At 32.5% G+C, this 26,018-nt stretch overlaps 1 protein-coding gene across 1 annotated transcript; it reads right to left on the bottom strand.

Annotated features, from left to right (window-relative positions):
* Positions 1-1,071: 1,071 nt before the first annotated feature.
* On the bottom strand, positions 1,072-26,018 carry LOC148623492 (methylated amino-acid transporter SLC25A45-like). The gene is made up of 6 exons (XM_088565337.1): positions 25,706-26,018; positions 21,664-21,768; positions 21,234-21,277; positions 18,726-18,806; positions 14,614-14,866; positions 1,072-4,904 (listed from the first exon to the last, which is right to left on the bottom strand). Exons 2-6 carry the CDS (start codon positions 21,707-21,709, stop codon positions 4,444-4,446), a joined length of 885 nt encoding a protein of 294 aa, XP_088421463.1. The 5' UTR covers positions 21,710-21,768; positions 25,706-26,018; the 3' UTR covers positions 1,072-4,443.

The raw sequence follows: 26,018 nt of genomic DNA, 5'->3' as shown, positions 1-26,018 counted from the left end.
TAACTTATCACATCAAATTTATCGTGCTGTACATAGTAGGCTTACCTTTAACCGTTTTGGAATTAAAGGGGTACAAAATTGGGTCATGCCCAAAAAATTACATTTTTATTTTTGGTCCAATTTTGAAAAGTTTTAATGGCTTCCTTATGAAAATCCCAGTCTGTGTTATTTTCTATCAGATTTCAGAAATCTTTTACTTTTTGAGCTGTCAGATGTCAAAGGGGCCACACCCCAAAAATTGACTTTTAATATTTGTCGGATTTTGTTTTTTTTTATTGGATTTCTTATGAGTATTTAAATCAGATTTCAGATATATCTTAATGTTTTCAAGTAAAAAGAGTCAAAGGTGCTACACCACCATCTGATTTTGAAAAAAAATTAATTTTCAAATTTTATGCTATATTGTGTCCAGATCAGTTGTTGTATCCACCATGAATTATAAGTCCCTATGCTTAAGAGTGTCAAAGACTAATATTGTGTCCACACTTACCCAAACTGTTCAGGGTTCAACCACTGCAGTGATATCATGCTTTTAACTACTTGCCCCAAATGATCAGTGTTCAACATAAGAGTTCAACTGGCTGCAGTTGATTTGAAATTTCAAATGCAGTTTCATCTTGATAAGTTGCAATCTAATTAAAAAGATGATCTCACAGTGTTACACACGACAGAAAGCCGGGAGCTGTGAGATTTTAATTAGATTGGATAAGTTGTAATGCGAGTTTTCGGAAGGGTTGCTTATGAACTTTGTGTCTAAGAACACTGTCCTTAAACTTTGTTGCTTTTTAAAAGGCTTTTTCATCTTTTTTTAACTAAGCAAACACTCTTCAAAACAATTTAAAATGTTAATTTGCAGGTTGTACCAGGTGTAAGCTTTTAGCTTATCACCCATCAACTGCCTGTCTACTAAAATGTTTTGTTGCTTTTTTCAATTTTTATAAAACTGATTGAAGATTATACTCTTTTTCTTATGCTTCAGTATGCTGTGAAAAGTTGCTGTAATAAATTAGTCAATCTCTAGGTATTTTTGTATATCTTCGTTCATTAATTGTCAGTAAACAATACGAGAGCTATTTAACTAAGAACTTTAATGAAGTAGGTGCTGAAGCATTAAAACACTTATACATACTTTGTAAGTCAGCACAAAAACTGAAAGCAAACTGGATTTCCCTGCAAAGTCCTATTTTGTCATAAAAGGTCTATACATCAAAAACAATAATTTAAACATGAACATTAATACAGACCTTCCTTAGGTTTCAGGAAATAACATATTTGAATTTGGAAAGATTCTGTCAAAGACTATTAAAGTTACAAATTTTGGTTGCTGCCCACTGTACATCATGTAGCAAAAAATTTAGGACACTTCATATAAAGACTTAGAAAAATAAATTTATCTCCAGTAATTATAACCTTAACCTTTGATCTACTGACCTTACAAAACAACAAAAGGCTCCCAAGAGCCTGAAAATTGCTCCCCTTGTTAAAATTTTGCCTTTCAAGGGCAATAACTCTAACAAGGAGTTGTCCAACAATTTTGCCTCAGACGACTTTGGTAGGCCTTATTATGAGGGTCATTTCAGCAACTGAAAAAATCATTCTATCTATCATAGTTTTGACTGAAAACAGTAAAAAAAAACATCATTTTTCACCTTTCAAGGACAATAACCTTTACATGGAGTTATCAAGAAAACTTGCGGGCCTTATAAGATCATTTCAGCAACTAAAAGAATTTGGCTAAACCTAACTGTTTTGGAGATATATGGGAAAAGCTACTGTCTGACTCCTACATTCTATTTTCAGTAATGACAGTCATGTTTTTTGATGTAAGAAAAATCCCCACACCAGTTCTTTGCAGGATACCCCAAGAAACATTCATTCCAAGTTTAGTTCCAATTGGTCAAGTATTGTCAGAGGAGAAGAGATTTGAATCATTGCTAACGACGATAACGACAGACGCCAAGTGATGGCAAAAGCTCACATGGCCTTTGGCCAGGTGATCTTAAAATCAATATGGCATAAACAATTGTGGATTGGAGGAGGGCTGAAGGAAAATGTTTTAGCCCTTCACCCATAAATATCTACTGTCTCCAAACGTAATGTCAACTTCAAGTATTTACTTTTCTAGGCAAATTTATTAATCACTTTTCTAAGAAACAGGAGACTAAATTTAACAACATCATAATTCAAAATAAAAAAATATACAACAAAAAATATAAATTTTTAATACAGATATGTATGTTCATCTATATGGTGTACAAAGAGGTTCAAAAGTATTTTTATTTGCATATGTTGTATAAAATGAAGCATATGCTACATTTTTTTTCAGCATATGCAAATAAAAATACTTTTGAACCTCTTGGTACACCATACATCTAAAACCTTTTGAATCAGAGGCACACAAGAGCCTTAAAATGAGTCTATGGTAACAAAAAGTATTGTTTTTTTCTTTAACTTTAATTCTTTACCAGTATATTAAAGTTAAACCTTCCATGAAGCACAAGGTCATGTTTATAGTGAAAGTAAGGGTTTAGTTAACTTTCAGTTATGTTATTATGATGATTACAGAATCAATAATGTATGATGCCTCATCTCAGTACTTCCATCCCACCTGTGGATCACTTAAGAAGCTGTCTTTGTAAGAATCATGCAAAATCTGAAAAATGTGATACACCCCTAAAAAGGCTACATATTTTTATTTTTTGTAATTAAGTTGTTTTTTTGGTCTATACTATGAAATGTGTAATTATTCACTCAAATCTGCCTGCTTAGGAGATAATCAACATTGAAAATCCAATAGATTCTATGTGGGTGTCATTTACAGAGTTATCTCCCTTAATTTTGAAATCTACAGTGCATTCTATATGATTTTTATCTCCTAAGAACACAGGTTATTTGAAAAACTGAATGTTAATTTCTGTTTACTATGGCAATTAAAACAAAATACCAAAAATAAAAATATGTAGGCTTTTTACCCATGAATCACATTTTGCATGATTCTTAGCTGGAGTACTACTTACATACAATGATGTCAACTCCCAAAATGTTACAAAATGAGTTCAAAAACAGAAGTCATTGCACATAATTTACATAACTGTCTGGGAAACATAAATTCTAATGAATCACAATTACCAGTAGACAAATTTATGTATGAACATTGTTATTTTTTGCACATATGTTTTAAACAGTATGATGAATTGAAATCCACAAAAATATTTTGGTTAACAGGAAATTATATTTTGATATTTCATATTTTATCACTCGGTTGGCACCTGCTAGTCTAAACGATGTTATACTGACAAATAGAGCAAACTTCTGTATGAATACTTCAGATTTCAACTGTGGTCTCAGTGATGTGTACAACTTAATCTGTGTACAAATAAAGGGTTATTAATTATCATTTACATGATCAATAAATAAAGAGTTAAAAAATTATAGAAGTTTTGAAAATTTTAATCAACCTGCTTTTATTGAAGATTTAGAGAAGGTATAATTTGTAAACATAGAAGATGAGAGAATCATAAATACTATGTATGACAATTTTGAAAAACAATTATTTGTCAGTGTGATTGAAAAACATGCACCAATGAAACTCAGAAAACCTTGTGCAAAAACCTACTTCTTTTACAAATAAAAAAATGTTTTTATTCTTAACTGACAATTAACAGAACAGTACACCAAAGCAAAAAATTGGTCAATTTTTTTTTCATAGAGTAACAACATTAATCATTATACAATCATTTTCTGCCCCCTTCGGAAAATTAAGTTCTTAAAAATATAATTTTTTTCATTATCTAGTTTATAGAATTAGAGAGTAGGTTCTAGCTGAACAAACCTTTGTAAAAAACTATAGTAACAAAAACTGTAATTAAACAACAGGGTAGAAATATGGAGTTTTGATGTACTGATTTAATTAGATGTGATACTTGTGTTTATTAGATTCATCATTTGTCAAGTGGTTTCTGAGCAATAAATAGTAATATATTCAACTTTATTTAAAAACAAATTGAGTTGAAGCGAGACACCCAGAATGTTGTGTTTAGATACCTGGTACTAGTCGGGCTGCATATTTGATAGTGGGAGCAAGCCTAAGTAGTCTCAAACAGTTGGGGTATGGCAATATGTGTAAAACTCATTATGTCAAAGATTAAAACTAAATCTGAATTCCTTTTGCCCTGTAGAAGCTAGGGAAAATGCATGTTCCATATTAAGGATCCTAATTATTTCACCTAATAAAATGTTGCAAAATTTTTTTAAGCAAACTTGGATCTTTTGGGAATGTTGCCTGCAAAAATATTTACAGTTTTGAATGATTGATTAACAATTAAGAAATTATTTCATACATAAAAATCATTGGATTGATTCAACATTTTGATAATATAATTTCATCTAAGAGTAAATCAACTCTGGTGAACATTTTACTAGTATCACTGTAATTTATGTCAACTATGGTAGAAACTTTGCATCAAAAATTTTCATATACTCTGCATATACCATTAAAGTAACAGCATTAACTGGAAAGGCTCTTAGACATATTAAACTACCCCCACGAAAAAATGCTTTTACACCATTATCTGTGTAAGTTTTTACAGCACAATCCCAGAAGTTTTTGTATAATTTCTTATCATAGTCAGCCTGTATACGACTTTTCATCACATCAAATGGAATAATAGCAGCCCAGCTAATGATGCCTGCAATACCACCAGAGACAAAGTTAACCAACCAGCGAGGAACACTTTCCAATTTATTATTGCCTTCATATGACATAAATTCAAAAACTGTGAAATACATGGCACTAGCAATGACATCACGAGGTAACTGTACATTGAATCCTCTATAAACTCCCTGCACTCCATTCTGTTGCACTATATGTTTAATGCTTTCAAAAGGACCATGGTAAAATCTACCTAAAAAAAAAAGAGTACAATGGTAATTTACAAGGCATGCTTGGTAACTGGTTTCTTTTTACTAGCAGCCTATCAAGAAGTTGCATGCAAAGTTGTGTTAAGGATAGCATTCCTTGTGTCAAAACTGAGTTCTTTAACTAGAAAATTGATCTCACACATTAAAGAGAAACTATACATTTTGATGAGACAACCAGAAAGAACAAGGAAGGCAGCGGTTTAAATCAGTGGTAATCCAAGGTCTGGGAGCCTCAATTTATGACCCAGGACCTTTAATATTTCATTCACATAGGTCCTGAACCTTCAACCCTTTTCTTTAACATTATATAGAGGACTTATACAATGCTTAGCAGGGCGTAGTTGGACACGATCGAAGTGGTCAACCCTGGACAGTTGGGGCATATATGGACACAACATACAAGCTTGATCAAGATCAGAGTTTGGATTGTGATTAAACATTTGACACAGAATAAGATTCTGATATAGAATAAAACTGTTAAAAAAACTTTAATAATTCCACTCAAATATTTCCTTAATCTGACCCGATTTCCATAACTAAAAAGTAAACAAGAGGTTGCATGCTATGTTGTTCTAAGAACAACCCCACTCAACCTGGAAAGGGAGGCAATCAGTAAACAGGAAGTAGATGAGCAATTGACCTGATAAGAGGAGTTATGGTAAAAGTCAACATGCAAAGCAATATATCAAATACCTAAGCATTCCCTTATATACACCGGGTAGAAGCTGAGAAATAAATATGTTAAGAAAATTTCATCATGTACAGCCTGAAAAACCACAAAATCAATCGGTAAACAGGAAGTAGATGATTGAGAAACCTAAAAAGATAAGACAATGTAAGTCATTATGCAAAAGCAATACACCAAATATCTAAGCTCATCTCCAATAGCAGCTGAGAAACGTGTTACAAAAAGTGTAACATACAGACCGACGGATGGACAAGGTGATTGCAATATAGCCCCAAACAAGTCAAAGAATACGGGTAATTTCATTTATGATCATATCAGTGAAGACCTAACAGTGTTAATAATACAATTATTAAATAGATAAATTTATTGAACTATACATTTCCTTCCTTAGTATTTTTAAGGTTTTGACAAGAAATATATAACACTTTGAAAAATTTTAAATTCCATAAAAGGCAGGTTAATGCCATCTCCCCTTCCCCTGGATCCAACTATGAAAATATACCTAGTAATAAAGAATAGTAAATGTATGTCTTCAAAAACTGTTATATTGAACCTTTCTTATTTAAATAAATTTGCCAGTTACTTAACTGGTTGTAGAAATGATAAAAATCATATAATTTCTCACCACATAATATACAATAATTATTAGTATAGTACACTTACATTCAATTTAATGAATATAACAAGAATAGGTATGACACATATGTCAAAAAGACAACAACCCCACTGGGATGAAAATGTCAGCCCAAGGCCATCCACAGGTCTTCAATGAATGACCAGGAAATCCTCATACCACAGGCCAGGCTGCAGCTGGCCCTAAACCATCATTATAAACAGGTACAGGAAAAGAGTTGCTCCTGTATACTCAAGTAACATAAAAAATAAACTATAGGTGAAAATGAAACAAAACATACAGAGGCCAGGAGTTCCTGACTTTGGACAGGTGCAAAAAATGTGGCAGTGATAAAGTATTTTGGTGTGATCACAACCCTCCCCCTTAAAAATCTGGCCACTGTGAAAAAAATATTACACAATTAAACAGACCTAAAAATCAGTTCAAAAATGTCTGAGTCCCTTGTTACAACAGCAATAAAGAAACAATATTAAAAGGTCAATTGTTCCAGAACAACTGAAAGGTCTTTCCCACCAATTCTCTCCTGACAAAAATCATGTTCATGAGAAATGACCTTTGCCTCACGGCTAATAGCTTATTGTGTTCTAGCCTGTAGAAACGCCGATGATTATTGGGTTTTTTTAACGACCTTGAATACCAATACAGGCCTCTCACAGGCGATGTTATTGGGTTAGTAGAACCAACTGGTGTTGGTGGCGGAGCCCAGCCTTTGCGATACCTGACCAAAGAGCTCGGTCAGAGTATGTCCTACTAGTGTTTGGGCTGCTGTGTTGACGCTCTGGCCTACTCTCAGGCCCCACATGGATCCGAAAGTGTTTCCCCACTCTAACTGTTTGGGAGTATGTCAACGTGAAGAGTGCTGTAGAAACAGCTCGATCGACAGTATTTATTTCTTGTACAGTCGACTCCACTTAATCGCATATCGCTTTATTGCATATTTCAGTTATTAGCATAATTTTCTCCTGCACAAAACCATTTCCTATTATTCTATTAGGGAAAAAATCGCTTATTTGCATAGGCCTTGGAGGAGCATTTCGGTTTATTGCATAGAGAATTTTGCCTCATCCAGGTAAAGACAGGTTTTCCCAAATTCTATTTTAAGCCTTCGGGTCATAAATATGTCAATCATATTTATTGTTGTAAAAACTAGATTATCATCAATCAGGAGGTGTTAATAATGGAGTAAAAACATAATGGACATAAAAGATAATATAAATGATTTCTAATTACGTTAAAATAAACAAGCACCTAGGTAAACAATGACTTCTGACGACATGCCAAACATCACCTTATGATGCGGCTTGGGGTATTTTTTGTCCCTATATAAATTCTTCCGACTACAAATGATTCTCAATGTAAATTTAATTTTCTTTAATGTATATATATTTTAAATGGCAAGGTTTTTGACAATTATTAAATTTGCAAAATGGTTCTGATTCTTATAAGAAAGATGAATTCTGTAGTAACTGTGTTGTAATAAACTATTTTTCCTGTCAATTTCATCAATACAATTAGTTGAGAACAAAATGAACTTGTGATTTTCATGAAAATAGATAAATTCAAAGGGAGATAATTATAAAGTATCCTAAAGCAAAAGGTCAAATGGCCACCCCTCTACGAAGTACTAAAAAACACTTAACCTAGAATTATGCATTGTAAAGGTATTATTCGAGTGTGTATTCAACAAATGTGGTCAAAATAAAACCCTGATTGTAAACTCTAAATTTGTACTTTTAAGTCTCTACAAAAGTAAGAATATTGTGTGTTAATAATGTCCCTCCATTGCGTAAGTTGGAACAACAATGTCGGAACAAAGTGACTTTACAAAATTACTGTACAATAGCTGTTTAAATATTTTGATAACCAAGAAGTCGGTCTCTGTTCTTGCTATTTTAAGGCAACTAAAAGTGTCAATGTAAATTGATTCAGTACATGAGTACTTTGATTTTCTGTTTTAATGACAATTGAAAATTATTAATACATGTTTATTTATCGTGATATTCTCGCTATGCTATTGTTTAAATGTTAGGCCAAACATGGGGTTGTTTTGCATATATATACACAACGTCTCAGAATGTGACGACTCTATTTGCTACACTGCTCCATTGGATCAAATTGATACAGGGAAGATAAATAAACGTATAGAAAGGTCTGAAAAATTCCTATCGATGTAAGAACTGTCAAATTTGCGATGCAAATTTTTGGTCGTTCCCTCCGCGGGTCTCGGACTCATACTGCTGTGACATCTATGGCAACACCGCCTGCACAAAGTCCAGCGCCCTAGACCAAGTGTACTAAGTTACAGCCCTAGATTAATCCTACGAAGAGGAATGACCCGGCCAGCAAAAGCTATATTTTAATATAGCCTAGCTGGCCGAGTGGTCTAGGGCGCTGGACTTTGTGCAGGCGGTGTTGCCATAGATGTCACAGCAGTACGAGTTCGAGTCCCACGGAGGGAACGACCAAAAATTTGCATCTCAAATTTGACAGTTCTAACATCGTTGGGAATTTTTCAGACCTTTCTATACTTTTATTTATCTTCCCTGTATCAATTTGATCCGATGGAGCAGTGTAGCAAATAGAGTCGTCACATTCTGAGACGTTGTATAATACTGATTTGTTGTGACATACATCATTAATTTGATCCTCTATCCTACATATTAACATCTAAATGAACTGTCCCGTACCACCATACATCGTGTACTAAGTTACAGTCCTAGATTAATCCTACGAGGAGGAATGACCCGGCCAGCGAAAGCTATATTTTAATATAGCCTAGCTGGCCGAGTGGTCTAGGGCGCTGGACTTTGTGCAGGCGGTGTTGCCATAGATGTCACAGCAGTACGAGTTTGAGTCCCGTGGAGGGAACGACCAAAAATTTGCATCGCAAATTTGACAGTTCTAACATCGTTGGGAGAATGTAAATTATACATAACATATAACATTAACAATAATAAATTCACAGTTTTCATACATTATTTTTAGGTTACGAAACAGTAATCAAGTATAATAGTAATTTTAACTACATTGTATAAACAAATAAATTCTTAATTTACCCCGGAGAATTTAGTCGTTTAATTATAATATTAATAAACTTACATAATTTGCTAAGCTCTGAAATGTTTTGAGTTTGTAAAAGACCTCTCATTCTCAATATATTGGGTCGTGTTTTATATTTCACTTTAAAAAAAATTGTCCAGTCATTCTGGAATGCAGGGCAAACAAATAAATAATGAAACTCGTCACCAATTTTGTGAGAGTTACACAAATTGCAATTTCGCTCATTTCTCTCAATGTTTCTCCATCTACCAGATTCAATAGATATATTATGACTGGTAGTCCTAAATCTACAAAAACAAATAGCTTGTTTGGTGTCCAAAAGTTTAAAATAGTTTTCGAATTCAAGATTTTCTTTAAAAATTCTGTAGTTGAGAGCTTTCGGTGAATTTTGCACTGGAGACCCAAGACTGGGTAAATTGATCTACCAATTTCTGTTTTACTATCTTATAGAGCCAAATATTACTAATAAAATTTTGTGTATCCCATACATATGACATTCCACAATTGTCTAAAATAGATTTTACATAATATACCCAAGTTATGGTTTTACCATTTAAGATTTTTCTGAAACATAAATTGTATAGTATAACAGGCAGTTTCTCTGGTTTTCCTGATAATAGTTTTGACCAGTAATTGATCATTCTCAATTTAATTTAAAGATCGTAAATAGTGGTTTTTACTGATAAAAAGCTGGACATCCCCGATTTAGGTACCGATGATAGGTCTGAAGCCACTTTTTAAAAAAATGTATTGGAAGTATACTTTTAAAGACAATTTTCAAAAACTAACATTCACGCATATATTAACATTATTTACTTATTGTTTTATAATATAGGGTTATTGCATGAATACTGGTGAATATTGTCCCAAGCTTGCGAGTTTTTAAAGGAAAAGTGTGAGAATGTTAGAAATGCTAAAAAATTCATTATAATCATTTGCAGAATTATAACTTCAATAATATTTTCAAAACAAAATCTTTTAATTTGTTCTATTTATTGAAACGATACGCAAATGGTGAATACATATTACAACTTTTTGAACACATCAACGTTGGGGAGAAGTAACAAAAAAGTAATACTGGAGGTCGCAACAAAAAAATTAAGTTCTAATTAGATTATCCTTGCCGTAGAAAACGATAGTCATTAGCTTGAAAAGTACGAACATACAAGGAAATTTAAACTTCATTATTCTTTATTTCTGTGATTCATTTTTCCACTTAAAATTTGGAGTTACGGCGCTTTGACCGCATATGTTATAATGATAACGTAAGCTGTTTCAAACAAAATAAATATTTGTCAAGCAACTAAATATGCATTCATGGATTCATTTGAAGCTTTGAATAAAAGTAGTGAAGGTTTCTGATTAAAAGCAGCTACGAAATAACCCTTGAGCATGAGGCCATCATACTCCATTATCACATTTTCATTACATAAATCATGATTTGGATTACTTTAGAAAAATCTTTATCCATATTCTTTTATTCGATTAGTTTTATAAAAAAAAAATGCAATAATTACGGTAAGAACTTGTTTTCAACATGTGCACCAACTTTCAAAGAGAGAGGTGATATTCAATAACCAATACGGACAAAGACACCACTAAAGGAATTCGTTGTATATGAATATAGTTCCAAATGTCAATGGAGAGTTTTCCTATATAGATACATATTTTGACTGTAAATACTGTCTTACTAGTAGTTATAACTCATATTATAAAGACATAAACAAAAATCTACAGCAAAAAAGTGCCCCAACAAAGATTCAGAAATGACCATACAAATGAGGTAAAATATCTTATCAAAGTTTGACAAAGAACCATGAATTGCATAACATACTGCAAATCATTTAAGATCAACAGTGAAGGTCCCAAGTCTATACGACTAACAGTTTAAAAGTTTAGTGACCAAACCCAACAATTTCATTTTAGGTCGCGAAATCGCGTAACCAGGGAAACCTCAAATCTTTTCGAAACTTTGTCAAATAGTACTGCCCCTGTTTCTGAAAAATATGGAGCTTCCAGTTTGTGTGCATCTAAAACGGTTTAAGAAATTTTCCCAAAATTAGTTTTTCTGCTATGGTATTCTGGAGTCAATACAACAAAAAAATACAATTTTTGAAAATGTCCCATATTGGTGTATTTTCACAGATTTCTGAAAATCATCAAATTTGACCGGAAATATGTATTGTGGCATATCATTGGGTGTGGAACCATGCTTCTAAATTGATTGGAAGTAGTTTGAGTTGTCTATCTTAAACCATATTAACAAAAATGATAAAACCATTTTTGACCCAGTTTTTGACCATTAAAACAAATGACCTTGACCTTTGTATTTTTAGGTAGCATTTATGCTCCTGTTCAAGAATATAAATATATTTTTAAACATACAACATATCATCTAAGATCAACAGTGAAGGTCCCAAGTCTGTACAACTTACAGTTTTCAAGTTAGGTGACCAACCGAATTATAAGTTGCAAAATCGCGTAACCAGGGAAACCTAAAATCTTTACGAAACCTTGTCAAATAGTACTGCCCCTTGTTTCTGAACAATATGGAGCTTTCGGTTTGTGTGTATCTATAAAACAGTTCAAGAAATTTTCCCAAAGATAGTTTTTCCGCTGCGGGGCAGATAACTCTGGAACGACATATGATCACATCTCTCAGGGTGAATTCCAAAGTCTTATCTCAGATTGCAAAAGACGGTCAAAATCTTGTCGCGATATGATTTAATGGGAAGCGGGGAAATTGGGTGGCAGGAAAAAAAAATCATAATCAGAAGAAATACAAGAAGGTCTTCCCATTGAAATGGGAAAGACCTTAATAACTTACACAAATGTACAAACTAAGGACTACTAGCAGTTAACTGACATGTCAGCTCCAGACCAGTTCAAACCTACAAAAAGTTATGTCAAAATCAATCCCAATTCTTCCCATGCAGGGTTGAGAATCACAGTACATTGTAAGTCATACAAAAAGGACACAACCCATGTCATGCCAAAAACTGCTTTAAAATATATTGTTTTAATTTCAATGTAAAGACCCCATGAGTGAGTCAATGTATCAATGTTTATACCAAAAAATGCTATCGTTAACAATTTGACAAAAATATCATAACTATATCCCTTACGATTGAGCCTATTCAACAGTTTAGTTAACTTATTGGGTGTGTATCAAGCTTTCCATGCTCTGTGTAGAATATTACTGTAAAACAAAGGGTGAGAGATACCCGCATGTATTACGGTAATCATTTGCAAGTACATCTGTATTTGAGAGTGAGTTTCTTGTATCTGCAGAAAAATTTTGTGAATGTTTTTAGGAGCTTGTGATATTGAAAACCTTGATGTAGTAATTTCTCAGTTATATAAAGATTCCTTTCCTTAAAAACTGAAACAATGTTATAAATACGAGCAAATCGAACCAATTGGGATATGTAAACATGTGGTGACAAGGGGATGTCACCATCTTAAAACAGATAGTTAATAATAGGGAATGAATCAAAGTGCTGAAAGCACTGGCTGTTTTTGATTCTTGTGAAAATTGTAGCATGAACAAAATTTCAAAGATTATATAATGTTAAATAAAATGGTGATCATACATTGCATTTTAAAAACTATTAAGAACTGTCCTTTTTTAATATGTATAAACTGAAAATCAATCTATACTACAGATGCAACTTCATGCACATTTACAAATTTTGTTCCATTTCACCTTTTTCACTAATTTTAAATCTATCCAAAAAATTAATGTGCATCTACATTCATTTATTTGCATAAATAAGAGAATATTATTCAGCTGATAAATTGCAAGAAACATATTTACTTGTTATAAAAGAAGTATTGAAAGATGTAAAAGGAATTACATTTGGATTATATTTTTGTGTAGTGTTCAGAAATAGTAGGGAAGTTCCAGTGATAGACTGTCAACATAAGATATTTTGACCCTGAAGGATCAAAAACCCAAAAATCATCCCTTTTATCTTAAATTTTAGTATTAAGTTTACCATTATCGATATGACTACTAAGATTAAGAAACAGACATTCTTTATTATCAACATCTGCTTTATTCAAAAAGACAGTTATACAGGGTATATATCTTTGGTATAAATATTGAAGTCATTGTTATGAACTTGAGTCAATCATCAATGTTAATGAACACTATTTACAACATATAAACATGTTAAAATTAATAAACAAATTTAATATGCAACTAAATTGAGTAACACCTAAAAATAAAACAGTTGTGTAATTCCATCCAAGTATTTTTACCTCATCTCATGGACAAATATTATAATATAATTAACACGAACTAATGGTACCAATTTGAATACATTTAAATTTATCTTGTATGAACACAACATTTCAGCCTAACTGATACAGCTCTAGATAAGGATTAAGATTAAATGTTTGTCAAAGGATATGTGTTTGCCCAGAAATGGTGTGGCCCTAATTCCTTATCAGTACAATTCACATAGCCTAAAATTAATCCTTGTCTTCCTATTACTGTATGGCACATTGTGATATAATTTCAAGGACTATAAGGAGATCTTAAATTATTTGTCAGGACATCAGAAAAATGCTTGTTTCTGGCCCCCTCATTCTGAAATGGGTGAAGTCATAACCCCTCACCCTAAAAATTAATTCTGGCCTTCCTTTGGTGGTGTGGCACCTTATGTTACAATTTCAACTCTCTTTTTATGTAATGACACATTGTGGTCAAATTTAAAACAGGCTCATTCACATTTTACTCAAGTTTGATCCCTGCATCATTGGATTTGCTTGTAAATTTTTTTCAATAGAATGTTAAAAAATGAGGTTTTCGACAGAGTTATCTGCCCTTTAAATGTTCATTTACAGTGCATTTCAATGAAATCATATCTCAATGCACCAACATGATATGGAAAGTCTTGTCTTTTTCATTTGATTCTGATCATACAAATAGTCAAATTTCACTATCAAAATGATGGGGTTTTTATACCACGTTTCACCCACTGCCTGATTCTTACAAAGACTGACACTTAAGCATATAACTTCCAAGAAGTTGGGTTTTTCCTTTTGTCCTTTGGAACCTTGAGGTAAAATATCATAATTTAACCAAATGATATTCAAGTTACTGCATGAAAACCACGTGTCTATGGACATCAGCACAGATAATGATGCAAACCATTCTATGACAGCATTTTTTGTGATTATACAAAATTCAAAAATTTATAAAAATTAGTAAGGAGCACACATCATTACCTAGAAACAATACACCAAAGTTTAGCAAATATTGGCAACATTTTAGTTATTGTGAGTGACATATAAGAATTTCTACCTGAATGTTTGCCATGAGGTATTTGAGACTGCAATACTACTTTGATGACTTCAATAGGACAAGCAACCATCAACTGAACAACTCCACTAAATCCACTTGCTACCATAATTTTTATATAATCTGGATGATCATGCTGTTTCTCTGGATTGGTTCCCATCAACTTTAAAACCTGGCTGTATACACCAAAAAACACAGAGTTGATCAGTCCAGCAGAAACTACTGGTCCGGAGAGTCCACGGAAAAAACCTTTTGACTAAAATTTAAAAACAAAAATTAGCTTACATTCACAGACAAGACAAACTGGAATTATTAAAGTATCACATTTTAAATGAAAGGTTGTCTGCCTTACATTAAAATAAATTCAGCTTCATTTGTAGCACTGTCTTTGGTTGGGTAATACATCAAAAGGCTCCCAGGAGCCTGAATGGCTCACCTGGTTGAAATTTTGCCTTTCAAGGGGAATAACTCTAATTAGGAGTTGTATGACAATTTTGACTCAAAGAAGACTTTGGTAGGACTTATCATTAGGATGATTTCATCGACTGAAAGTTTCTTTCTGTCTATTATAGTTTTCAAGATATTGGCTGAAAAATGCTAAAAACATTTTTCTTCTTTCAAGGGCAATAACTCTAACAAGGAGTTGTTCGACAACTTTGATCCCCTGCAGTCCTTGAAACATGGATCATTTTGGCAATTGAAAGAAATTGGCTGAACCTAATGGTTTTGGAGATATATGCGAAAAAAATTCTGTCCAACCCCTATGCTCTATTTTTAGTAACGGCAGCCATGTTTTTCTTCAGATCAAAAATCCCCACCTCAGTCTAAGGAACATTCAAATTGAACTGGTAGTGTCAGAGGAGAAAATTTTTGAAAGAAATAAATTAAAAAAATACTTTAAAAAAAACATCGAAAAAGGGAAATAACTCAAACATTGCCTTACAGATTCACATGAAAATTTGACCACTGATAGATGTCATTATACTAAACACTTAAACTCTGTCAGAATTCGGCTACACCTAACGATTTTGAAGATATATATGTGAAAAACTTTTGTCTGAACCCTAAAGTTCTATTTTTAGTAATGGCAGTCATGTTTTCTGACAGATCAAAAATCCCCACACCAGTTCTATGCAGATCACCCTAATGAACATTCAAAACAAGTTTGGTTCTAATTGGTCAAGTTGTTTAAGAGGAGAAGATGTTTGAATAAAATGTTAACGACGAGGACAGATGCCAAATGATTAAAATAGCTCACAGTCTTTTAAGGGCATTATATCAGAATTGAAGATTAACTTCTCAGAAACCACCTTTTATGTGACTCGGTGGGTGGTTGTGATCACTAAAAGTTGCCATGGACTCCCTATGGAGAAACACATTCTGCCTTTACATGGTTCAGGTGGTGATGTGGACAGCAGGAATGATGGGAACTCTTTGTACCTTTTGTTTAAATGAGCAAATGAAAATAATTTCAAACACACTAGGTGTGTGATTCACATTCTTGAACCTCTACTTATGGTTTTGAAGATATATGCGAAAAACTACTGTCTGACCCTTATGTTCTATTTTCAGTAGCGGTGGCCATGTTTTTCCAGGGATCAAAAATCCCCAACAACAGTTCTATGCAGGATACCCTAAAAAAATTCATACCAAGTTTGGTTCTGAGTGGTCAAGTAGTGTCCATTTTTGAACACAACTATATACAAATGTAGGAAAATAGGATTTATACAATTGAAAATATAGGATATATATAGGTTTTTTTTTTCATGAATTTTAACCCAAAATGTATGGCCTCCTCCATCCCTTTAGCCATACTACACCTCCCTTTTAATTAAATGATATTAAAAAATTATTTCAAATGCTATTACTCGACATTTCTTTCAAACATACAGGGAAACATAATAAACAGAGGCTCCCAGGAGCCTGAATCACTCACCTGGTTAAATTTTGTCTTTCAATGGCAATAAATTAAACAAGAAGTTATCTAACAATTCTGACTCTACTTTGGTAGAACTTATCATAAGAATTATTTCAGCCATTGAAAGTATCTTTCTATTTTATTCTCAAGATCTTGAAAACTGTAAAAAAAAAAAAGGTCATCCTAACTCATACAAGCAGTCCGCTGACAACTTTGATCCCAGGATACTTTGTAGGCCATATAATAAGAATCATTTCAGCAATTGAAAGACTTTGGCTAAACCATATGGTTTTGGAGATATAATGTACAAAAAACTACTGTCTGACCCCTATGTTCTATTTTTAGTAATGACAGCCATGTTTTTTTACGGATTAAAAATCCCCACATCAGATCTATGCAGGATACCCAAAAAAACATTCATACCAAGTTTGGTTTCAAGTCAAGAAGTGTCAGAGGAGAAGATTTTTAAAAGAAATAACATTAAAAAATAGCCAAAAGACATTGAATAAAGAGCTGCACTTAAAGCGCATGATATGCCTGTCGCCCTTTTAACTTGTCTTTATACTTTTAATGAATTTATATGATCAACTAGAAATACTGTGAGACCTGTCAAATATCCTCCTCCCCCCCAAAAAAAAATGCACAAAAAATTGGCACTATCAAGGATACCTAAAGTTTAACTAAGTTTGTCTTCTTCATTTTTCACCCATACATTTCGATCTTGTTTAAAACATACTTTTCTGACAAGGTTACCAAGTACCTTTTATATTTACTAGTCAATCATCATAACAAATGGTCTGTTTTAAAAGATTTTTCAACGAATAAAATTTCCTTGGCCATTTCCAGCTTTTTTTTTAAAGAGTAAAACTTCATAACACGTAAACGTAAAATTTGACATTTATACAAATCATAAGGGAGCTTACTTCAATAGATATGAACAATTCACCAAAGTTTCATAAAAGTTAGTGAAAGTGTTTTTGAGTAATTGTGCAAAAACTTGAAAATCTCCCCCTTTTTAAGTATGAAAATTCATAACATGGAAAGGAAAAATCTGAAATTTATAAAAATCAAAAGGGTGCTTATGTCAATAGGTATGAACAATTCATCAGAGTTTCATAGAAGTTGAAGAAAGTGTTGTTGAGTAATTGTGCAAAAACTTGAAAATCCTCCTTTTTTTAAAACATGGAAACGAAAAATCTGAAATAAACAAAAATCGAAAAGGGAGCTTACATCAATAGATATGCACAGTTCACCAAACTTTCATTAAAGTCATGTTTTTCCATGGATCAAAAATCCCCATACCAGTTCCATGCATGATGCCCCCCCAAAAAAATCATACCAAGTTTGGTTCCAAGTCAAGTAGTGTCAGAGGAGAAGACTTTAGAAAAATTGTTACCAGTGATGGACTACGATGGATGCCATTTGATGGCAATAGCTCACATGATCAAACTGTTAGACCATTATATCAAACAATTGAGTGAAGTTTGTAGTTAAATGAAAAAGGGGTTTTCAAGTTACATTGCTACAAGATAACACACACAGGCGGACAGGTGGTGGGGGTCTTTCAAGGGCAATTAATCTAATAAAAAGTTAAACCACCTGGGAAGTTTTCAGGCCATGTCATATTGGGATCATTCCAACAATCAATGTTTCTTTCTAGCTTTTACTTTTCTAAATCCTCAGCTAAACAAAATGCTTTGCATGGCACAGCTTGCTATATTATGGCAGAGGTCAAACCCTAAACAGTTGGGGCAAGTATGTATACACCATTCAAACTTGAAGCAACCTTGAATTTCGAATGCAATTAGAAACAGATGCACATGGTCCATGTTCCCAGTTTTTAGTGGAGTTGGTATTGCTCATTTACTTTTGTTACTTTGTACATATTATTTTAGTTATATTATGTTCTTTGTTGTGTGTGTCCGTTTTCCATGTCTTGTTTGTCCCTGGATTACATACTGGTACTTATGATTTCTGCTAGAATCTTGGTTCCCTTGATTAACCTTGTAAAAGATGAGAACTTGACAAAAATCAAAGTGGCCCATTTTTGGCCCTTAATTCCTAAATAGTTCCATTCACAACCTCCAACAATAGCAGACAAATCTAACATCTGATGCCAGGCTAACTAAAATGTGAAAGTTGTGAATGGTATATACCAACCAAACTAGATTTCTGGACTCAGTTGTAATATACTTACCAATGACTGTTTCTTTATGGTGGTGACACAATCACCCACATTTCTATACAGATTTTCTTTACTTTGAATCTGTAGTTGTACCTTAATTGAAAGAAAATTAATCAAAGGTGTAACTAAAGTCTTTCAAATATCAAAAAAATAATTTTTGATCTATCATGAAAGTGATGTAATAAGATACATAAGGTTAGAAGACTCTAAAGAGCTCAAAATGCAAAATGGTGAGGAAAATGGCAGCCATTTTAAAATGCAGCCACAGGTCAGCAAGAAGAAGAGTATAATTTGTTCCCATTGGAATGCCGACCATTTGTTGAAAACCGCATCCACCATACTGGACAAATAAGTTGTCAATAATTCCAGCATTTTGAAAACATTTTCTTCAGTATATTTGGAAGATGATTTTGAATTATTTATAAAATAAAAAATCCTGTGAAAGTTTCATTCACTCCACTCAGTGGAGTAGGAGTAACAAACAAGTAGATGGTGCCTCCAATGTCCCCATATTCACAAATGACAAAGGAATCAGATCAACATCTTAAATAGGAGGTGGGAACAAGTAATAAAGATTCTGTGAAACTTTCATTCACTTCCATCTAGTGGTGTAGAAGGAGTAACAGATAAGATATGGAGCCCCTGTCTGTCTCCATTTTCATACATGACAAAGTCCATGTTTTGCTATGTGAAACCCCAAAATTGGTTTTGAGCAAAATTTAAAGTAGGAGGTGCACAATAGGAACATGTAAAAAAGATTCTGTAAAAGTCCCCTCTGTGTAACAGAAGGAAGGTCAGAGGGACAGAGGGACGGAGGGACACCCCTATCACTAGCAGGGAAGGTTCGAGTCAATTGAACCGACAGAACCAGTATAGGGTCTATTTGACTGCTTTGAATAACAATTATCAAACCTACAGAGTGACTGCACTATCATGAACTGGATAAGATTTCTACTGTTGAGCCAATGGGGGAGAGGAAGCCAACTTTACAAACATGTAATTGCTGTTCCATAGGGAAAAAATCTTTGAACAAGAGGCTCTCAAGAGTCTAAATTGCTCACCTGGTTTAATAGCTTTAAGAAGATGAATACATGCAAAAACTAAAATGGTCAAACACCTTTAACCAAATTTTTCACTGATGATATTTGTCTAGATACTGATCATTCAAACATTAATCCTCATTCTACTTATGTTAACTGAATTAAAGAGCGAAAAATGTAATCAACAGATTTTCCCTAATTTGCACCGATCATAGATCTTTATATACTTTGAAACATATATTTTTTTACAATTTACTTTAATCAACAATCTATTATTGTTTTGTTAAAAACAGACAAAAACTGGGAAAATGGTCAAAAAGACACTTTCTGGGGCCATAATTCCAAGAAGTGTCAAAAGATTTTTTTGAGATTTGCACCAAAAATAGATATTGAAATACTGAACATTTCATCAATTTACATATTCATCAATCTGCTTTTGTTTTCTTAATAATGGGCAAAAACTGATAAAAACATCAAAAAATGACACTTTAAAGAACCATAATTCCAAGAAGGATCAACAGATTTTTCTCAAATTTGCACCAACAATAGATAGTAAAATACTGAACATTTTATCAATTAACAATAATCATCATTCTGCTTTTGTTTTCTAAATAAAAGGCAAAAACTAATAAAAAAACTTCAAAAATGACACATTCAAGGGCCTTTACTCCAAGAAAGGTCAACAGATTTTCTTTTTAAATTTGCACCAAAAACAGATATTGAAATACTAAACATTTTATCAATCTACATTAATCATCAATCTGCTTTCATTTTCTTAATAATAGGCAATAATTGCCAAAAAAAAGGTAAAATAAGCAAAAAAGGGCTATAACTCCAAAATCGGCACATCAATTATCTTGAAATTTTCAGGGCAGATCCAAAGAGCAAAAGAAGTCTGAGATTTCTTCTATCTGTTATGGTTTTTGAGATATAAACAAAAATATATGGTGATACCCCAATGTTCTATTTTTAGTAACAGTGGCCATGTTTTTTGGCAAGGGACCATAATAGATATATGGTAATTATGGGTTGGGAGTAGACATGCTAAGAACCAATGTTTCCAAGTTTGATCAAATTCTGTTCAGTGGTTTCAGAGGAGAAGATTTTTAAAGAAAAGTTAATGACAGACTACTGGTGAGCCAACTAGGACATTTTTCATTGACTTGAAGGATACATTACCTATGTTTTGACATTTACTATTTCTGTAGGATGTTTGTTTTTGACTGAAAGAAGCATTTCAAAATACTTATATTTTTACCTTTTCTATTTCTGAAGGAGGCTTGTCGTTGACTGAAGGATACATTTACCTATGTTTTAACCTTCACCATTTCTGTATGAGGTTCGTTGTTGATGAGGAATACATTTACCTATGTTTTGACCATCACTATTTCTGTAGGAGGTTTATTATTTATTGAACAATACACTTTCCTATGTTTTGACCTTTAATATGACCGAAGGATAAATTTTAAAATATATTTACCTTCACTGTATCAATAGGATGTCCAATAATTACTCCTGCAGAACCTGAAATGTATAAGTTCTTTTCATAAACCATGTTTCTAACAATTAATCATGGCAAAGTTTGTAACATTCCAAGTATAAAATTGCTTTATTCAAAACAATTTCCAGTAAAATTACTAGGATATAATTAAGTCATATTTAACCTAAAACTTGTTTCTCTCCTGAGCATTAAAAATTAAGACTTATCCTGTAACAACAGGAACAATATTATCCAAGATATTTAATCTGTAAAACCTTCAGTGGTGATGGTGGTTCCAGGCTATTATTCACCAATTTTGCCCACATTTTGAATGAATTTAACAATTTTTTCAAACAAAAAGGGACTTCAACCCCCAGAACCCCTTCCTTGAAATCCACAACTGACCTAGGCCTGATTACACGCTTTTCACCTGAAATCCATCCAGCAAAAAAGTCATGAAATATTCCTTTTGTCATTTCAAGTTTCCTTCATACTTCTGTATATATTGTAAGTTTGTCTATTCCGATTATGTTAGCTGAAATGGGAAAAAATAATTATGGTAAAGTAAGGACTTACAAATACAATCATTGGATAAGTAAAAACTAATTACTGGAAATTACTAAAAATTAACCAGTTATTAGGTCGTCTTTCTGATGGAGTACCTGGTTTTATGTACAGGCACATATTTCTTGAGCTTAACCCACGTCCTATACCTGTTATATATCATAGTTCGTATGTTGATCTTAACTTGGTGAATTTCATATTATTTGTAAGAAATAATAATTTTTTTTTTAAATTGTTGGACTTCAAATTTCAGACAATAAAATTCTTCACAGGGTGCAGCTTGATACCACAATGAAGGTCGAAACCAGGACAGTTTGTACAATGACAGATACACTTTCAAGATTGTTACAGTTCTAAATATGGATTGTGATAAATTGTTTAACAAACTTCTGAATATATGGACAGAACGAAAGTGGTCAAAGAGCTTAACTATAGTAAATCAGTGCAAAAAAAAAGATTTTGAAAATGTTTATTTCTGACTTTCTTTTAATTCACTATTCCTTAATATTTAGATTAGCTATAACTCATTTAATCAATCAAACCCTTCCTTTATGATAAGGAATCTTGTAGTACAATTTCAAAGAGTTAAATAACTTTTACCAATGCTATTGTTAAAAAATAAAAATGGTTGTTCAGTCCTATAAAAAGGTTATAGTCATAGTGATAGGGATGTCTATCAATCTTCAATAATTTATTAATATTCTGTGAAAGTATTAGTAAATTCCATTCTGTGGTCTAAGAGGATAAAGGTACCCCTCTGCCTAACAGAAATATGGACGGAAGGATGAACAGTTCTATCACTATACCAGAACCCCAGCCCTCCCCAACTTTGCAAGCAAATTTCAAAATTTAAATATCAGAAAACAGCTTTCTTTGTTTAAGTGTTTTTTTTTCCTCACAGTTTGTTTTCATTCGTTATACACCACTTGCAAAGCAGATGGCAGTATATAGTGATAGGGTGTACGTCCTTTCGTCTATTCTTCCATCATTGCATTAGGAAGACCCATCTCGTATCCATTACTATTCCTACTCCACTGTGTGGAATTTAATCAAACTCTTACATAACCCCATTGTGCACCTGCTATTTAAGATTTAGTAACTCTACAATAGTGTATTAGTTGCATGAGATGACCAGTAAAAGCTATAGAAGCGTAATTCCAATGGGGTCCCTCTCTTTAAAAAGTCTCACAATATGTTTATCCTAAAAATAAAAATTAATCAAAGTGCTGCTAGTACTAGAGGTTTATGATTCTTGTGAAAACTGTAGCATGAACAAAATTTCAAAGAATACATGATGTAAATTGAAACTGTGATCATACATTGCATTTTTCATATTATTTACAACTGTTCTTTCTAATATGTACATGTATAAACTGAATGTTAATCAATACCACAGATTTCTGAAGAATAAACTGTAAACAGATTCAAACTTCACACACATTTACAAATTTTGTTCAATGTCACCTTTTTCCCCCAATATTTAAACCTGTAGGTTAAGTTCGAATTTACATTGTGTATTTTTCCTATAATGAAATTAAAATTAGATAAAACCAACTTCAGCTTAAGAAAATAATTTCCTTGATGAACATAATTTTTTCTTAAAATTAGAAACTTTTTATCAATTTGAATTATTCCACCAATTTTACTTGGTTAAAATCACTGCTATTCACTTCCTGTTTATTAATTGGTAAAATATTATGATAGAATTGAGATTTTTACTGATTAGTGTGTTAAGGCACGAAAATATTTTGAAAAGAGCTGAAAAAAAATAAAAAAATTCAGAATTTTCAACAAAAAAAAATTGAAAAATCTGAAAAAAAAGGAGGAGAAGGAAGAAAATGAAAAAGAAGAAGAGGAAGAAGAAAATGGAAAAGAAGAAGAAGTGTGTTCAGTGCATTAAATATAGTTATTAAATTTACAATATGTTAACTTTTTATAGTTTATTTTCTATAGGGGTCCATGTTACTCATGTTTTTTAGTTCTTTGTTGATTTTAGTTTTTTGTGTGCTTTATATGGGTTTGTATATATGCATGTTGTTTGTTTTATCTGATTTGCAGGCTACCATTCTTTGAATATATATAGGTCGCCTTAGGCTGTCGATTTTCCATTCCTGGTTGAGTGGTTGTCTCCTTGACATATTCCCGATTTCCACTCTTTTTATACCTTGGATTTGTAATCTCTTGATTATTTTCTGTTTTTTTTTTTTTTTTGCACCTAGCCTTTGTAATATACTAAATGATTGTACAATAGATATAATGACTGGATATGAACTGAACACAAAACCAATAAATACCAAACACAAAACTGAAAGAAAAACATAACACTTTAATATTTCAAAAGAAAAAACAAAAAAGTAGATTACAACATGTGATTTTGATTAGAAATGAAGGAAAATATTGTAAATGTCTAAAACATTGTCTTCCAAGCAATGCAAGACAATGGCGGAACATAAACATTTTTTTGAATGTTTTCTTTATCTGTTGGTTTGTTTACTAGGAGGCGGGAAATATTGTCTGTTTGAACTTTATTTTGTTTTTCTGGTCTACCACATTTTAAAACTGCTTGAGCTTTCCTCTTCTCTACTTTTTTCTTGTTTTTTTGTGTTTTTTCTTACAATCTCCTTTTCTCTAGCTGAAACACCAGACCTTTAAGTGATTTTTTCTTCATAATTATATGTTCAGCTTTATTATATTAAATAGTTAAGTTTAGCTAAGATGATTGTCACGTAGCTTTTACCTATGTTTTATTAATATCATTTTATACTCATTCATGTATACATATATTATGGTGTAATTTACATTATAGAACTATTAATATTGATGCTAAGTATCTCTAGGGATCATTTGTTGTCACTGTTCAAACCTGATATTCTCTGAAACAAAACAAAAATAATGCAAAAATGTGTTTGAGTATGTATTTACGTATGATTTTCTCAGGTATTCCTTGCTTGCAATAACATATGGAAATGGAGGACATTTTAATTGCAACATGAAAATTCAAGAATCTTGGTATCTCCATGATGGTCTAAGGGAGTACCATAGTGCAGGAACTAGCCTACAGAAACTTTGCTCACCAAAACCAAGACAAGGCTATAGACAAAATTATGTTATATATTACCGTAATAAAATATCACCTTGAACCACATGCAATATAATATGCATTTTTCCTATAAGCATACACTGGGATATTGCTCTTGCAGAGATAAAAAAGCATACACTTCAGGAAATTAAAAAAAAACAACAAAAAAACAGATTAGTTTCTCCAAAAAAAAATTAAAATATTTGCTGAAAGTGTAAAAAAAAAATTCCATTTCATTTTGGTCTGAAAAAAAAATTAATTAGGAAATCCCAGCCCTCCCTCCCCCCCCCCCCCCCACCATAAGAAAATGGTTCGTGTCTAATAAATGTAACATGCTCAAAACATTTTATACACCTAGATACTGCAATAAATAAATTTCCTTAATGAAAATTAATTACTAAATATCTTTCCTGGCCAAACAGGAGTCCCTGAAATTTTCAGTCATTTGAACGCTAGATCTTAATTTTATTTACAGTAACAATAGAATATTGTTGAGCTGAATTATTTCCAGAAACATATTGACTGGAAATTGTTATTAACGAAGCAATTTTAATCTGAAATACTATCAGTGCCTCTTTGGTCAGCTTGTAGTTATGAACAAGTAAAGCCAATCCTCCCATTTCAACACACCCCTTGCATACCCGTAGCCAGGTGTGTTCGGACGAACCCTCCTTTGAAACCAACACGCACTATTTAATTCGGAATTTAGATTGAAGTCTGACAAATAAAGTCGAGATTCGTGAGTCGATGTAACCCCCTCACAAATTCCTGTCTACGGGCATGCCTTAGAACTACTTAAATAATAAATAAATAACAATAGCGATTATACCGATTACTTTCAATTTCTACTTTCAATATCACTCAAGCCAACTTTCGACAAGTGCGCCCTCTGCAGGTGATCGATCGAAATCTTATTAAAGTTCCCGTATGATTTATAATTTGACACAAAAGACCAAATTTGTTGTCTAGTTATTTCCTTTATCTTAAGTTTATTCGAAATGAATATTCATAATTTGATATCATATGTATTAAATTTCACTGTTCACACAGAGAGAATCATAATTATGGTGTTGTTTCTGTTTAATCTAAACAGTAAGAAAGGTCCTCTCTGCTATAGAAAATCATGTGTTTCCGCCAAATTT

Source organism: Perna viridis, chromosome 2 (assembly GCF_037379345.1).
Source record: "Perna viridis isolate PV_CMFRI_1.1 ecotype Kerala chromosome 2, ASM3737934v1, whole genome shotgun sequence".
Taxonomy (NCBI): domain Eukaryota; kingdom Metazoa; phylum Mollusca; class Bivalvia; order Mytilida; family Mytilidae; genus Perna; species Perna viridis.
The sequence above is the reverse complement of the archived record's forward strand: the minus strand, read 5'-3'. Positions and strand labels throughout refer to the sequence as shown.

What these genes read in the sequence shown, in the direction of transcription:
- LOC148623492 (XM_088565337.1), bottom strand. Translation starts at nt 21,709, where the DNA reads ATGACAAAAGGAATATTTCATGACTTTTTTGCTGGATGGATTTCAG. An exon ending in ATCCTATTGATACAGTGAAG is followed by an intron (nt 18,807 to 21,233) that starts GTAAATATATTT and finishes CTTTCAATTAAG; the next exon opens with GTACAACTACAGATTCAAAG. An exon ending in CCATAAAGAAACAGTCATTG is followed by an intron (nt 14,867 to 18,725) that starts GTAAGTATATTA and finishes TTTAAATTTTAG; the next exon opens with TCAAAAGGTTTTTTCCGTGG.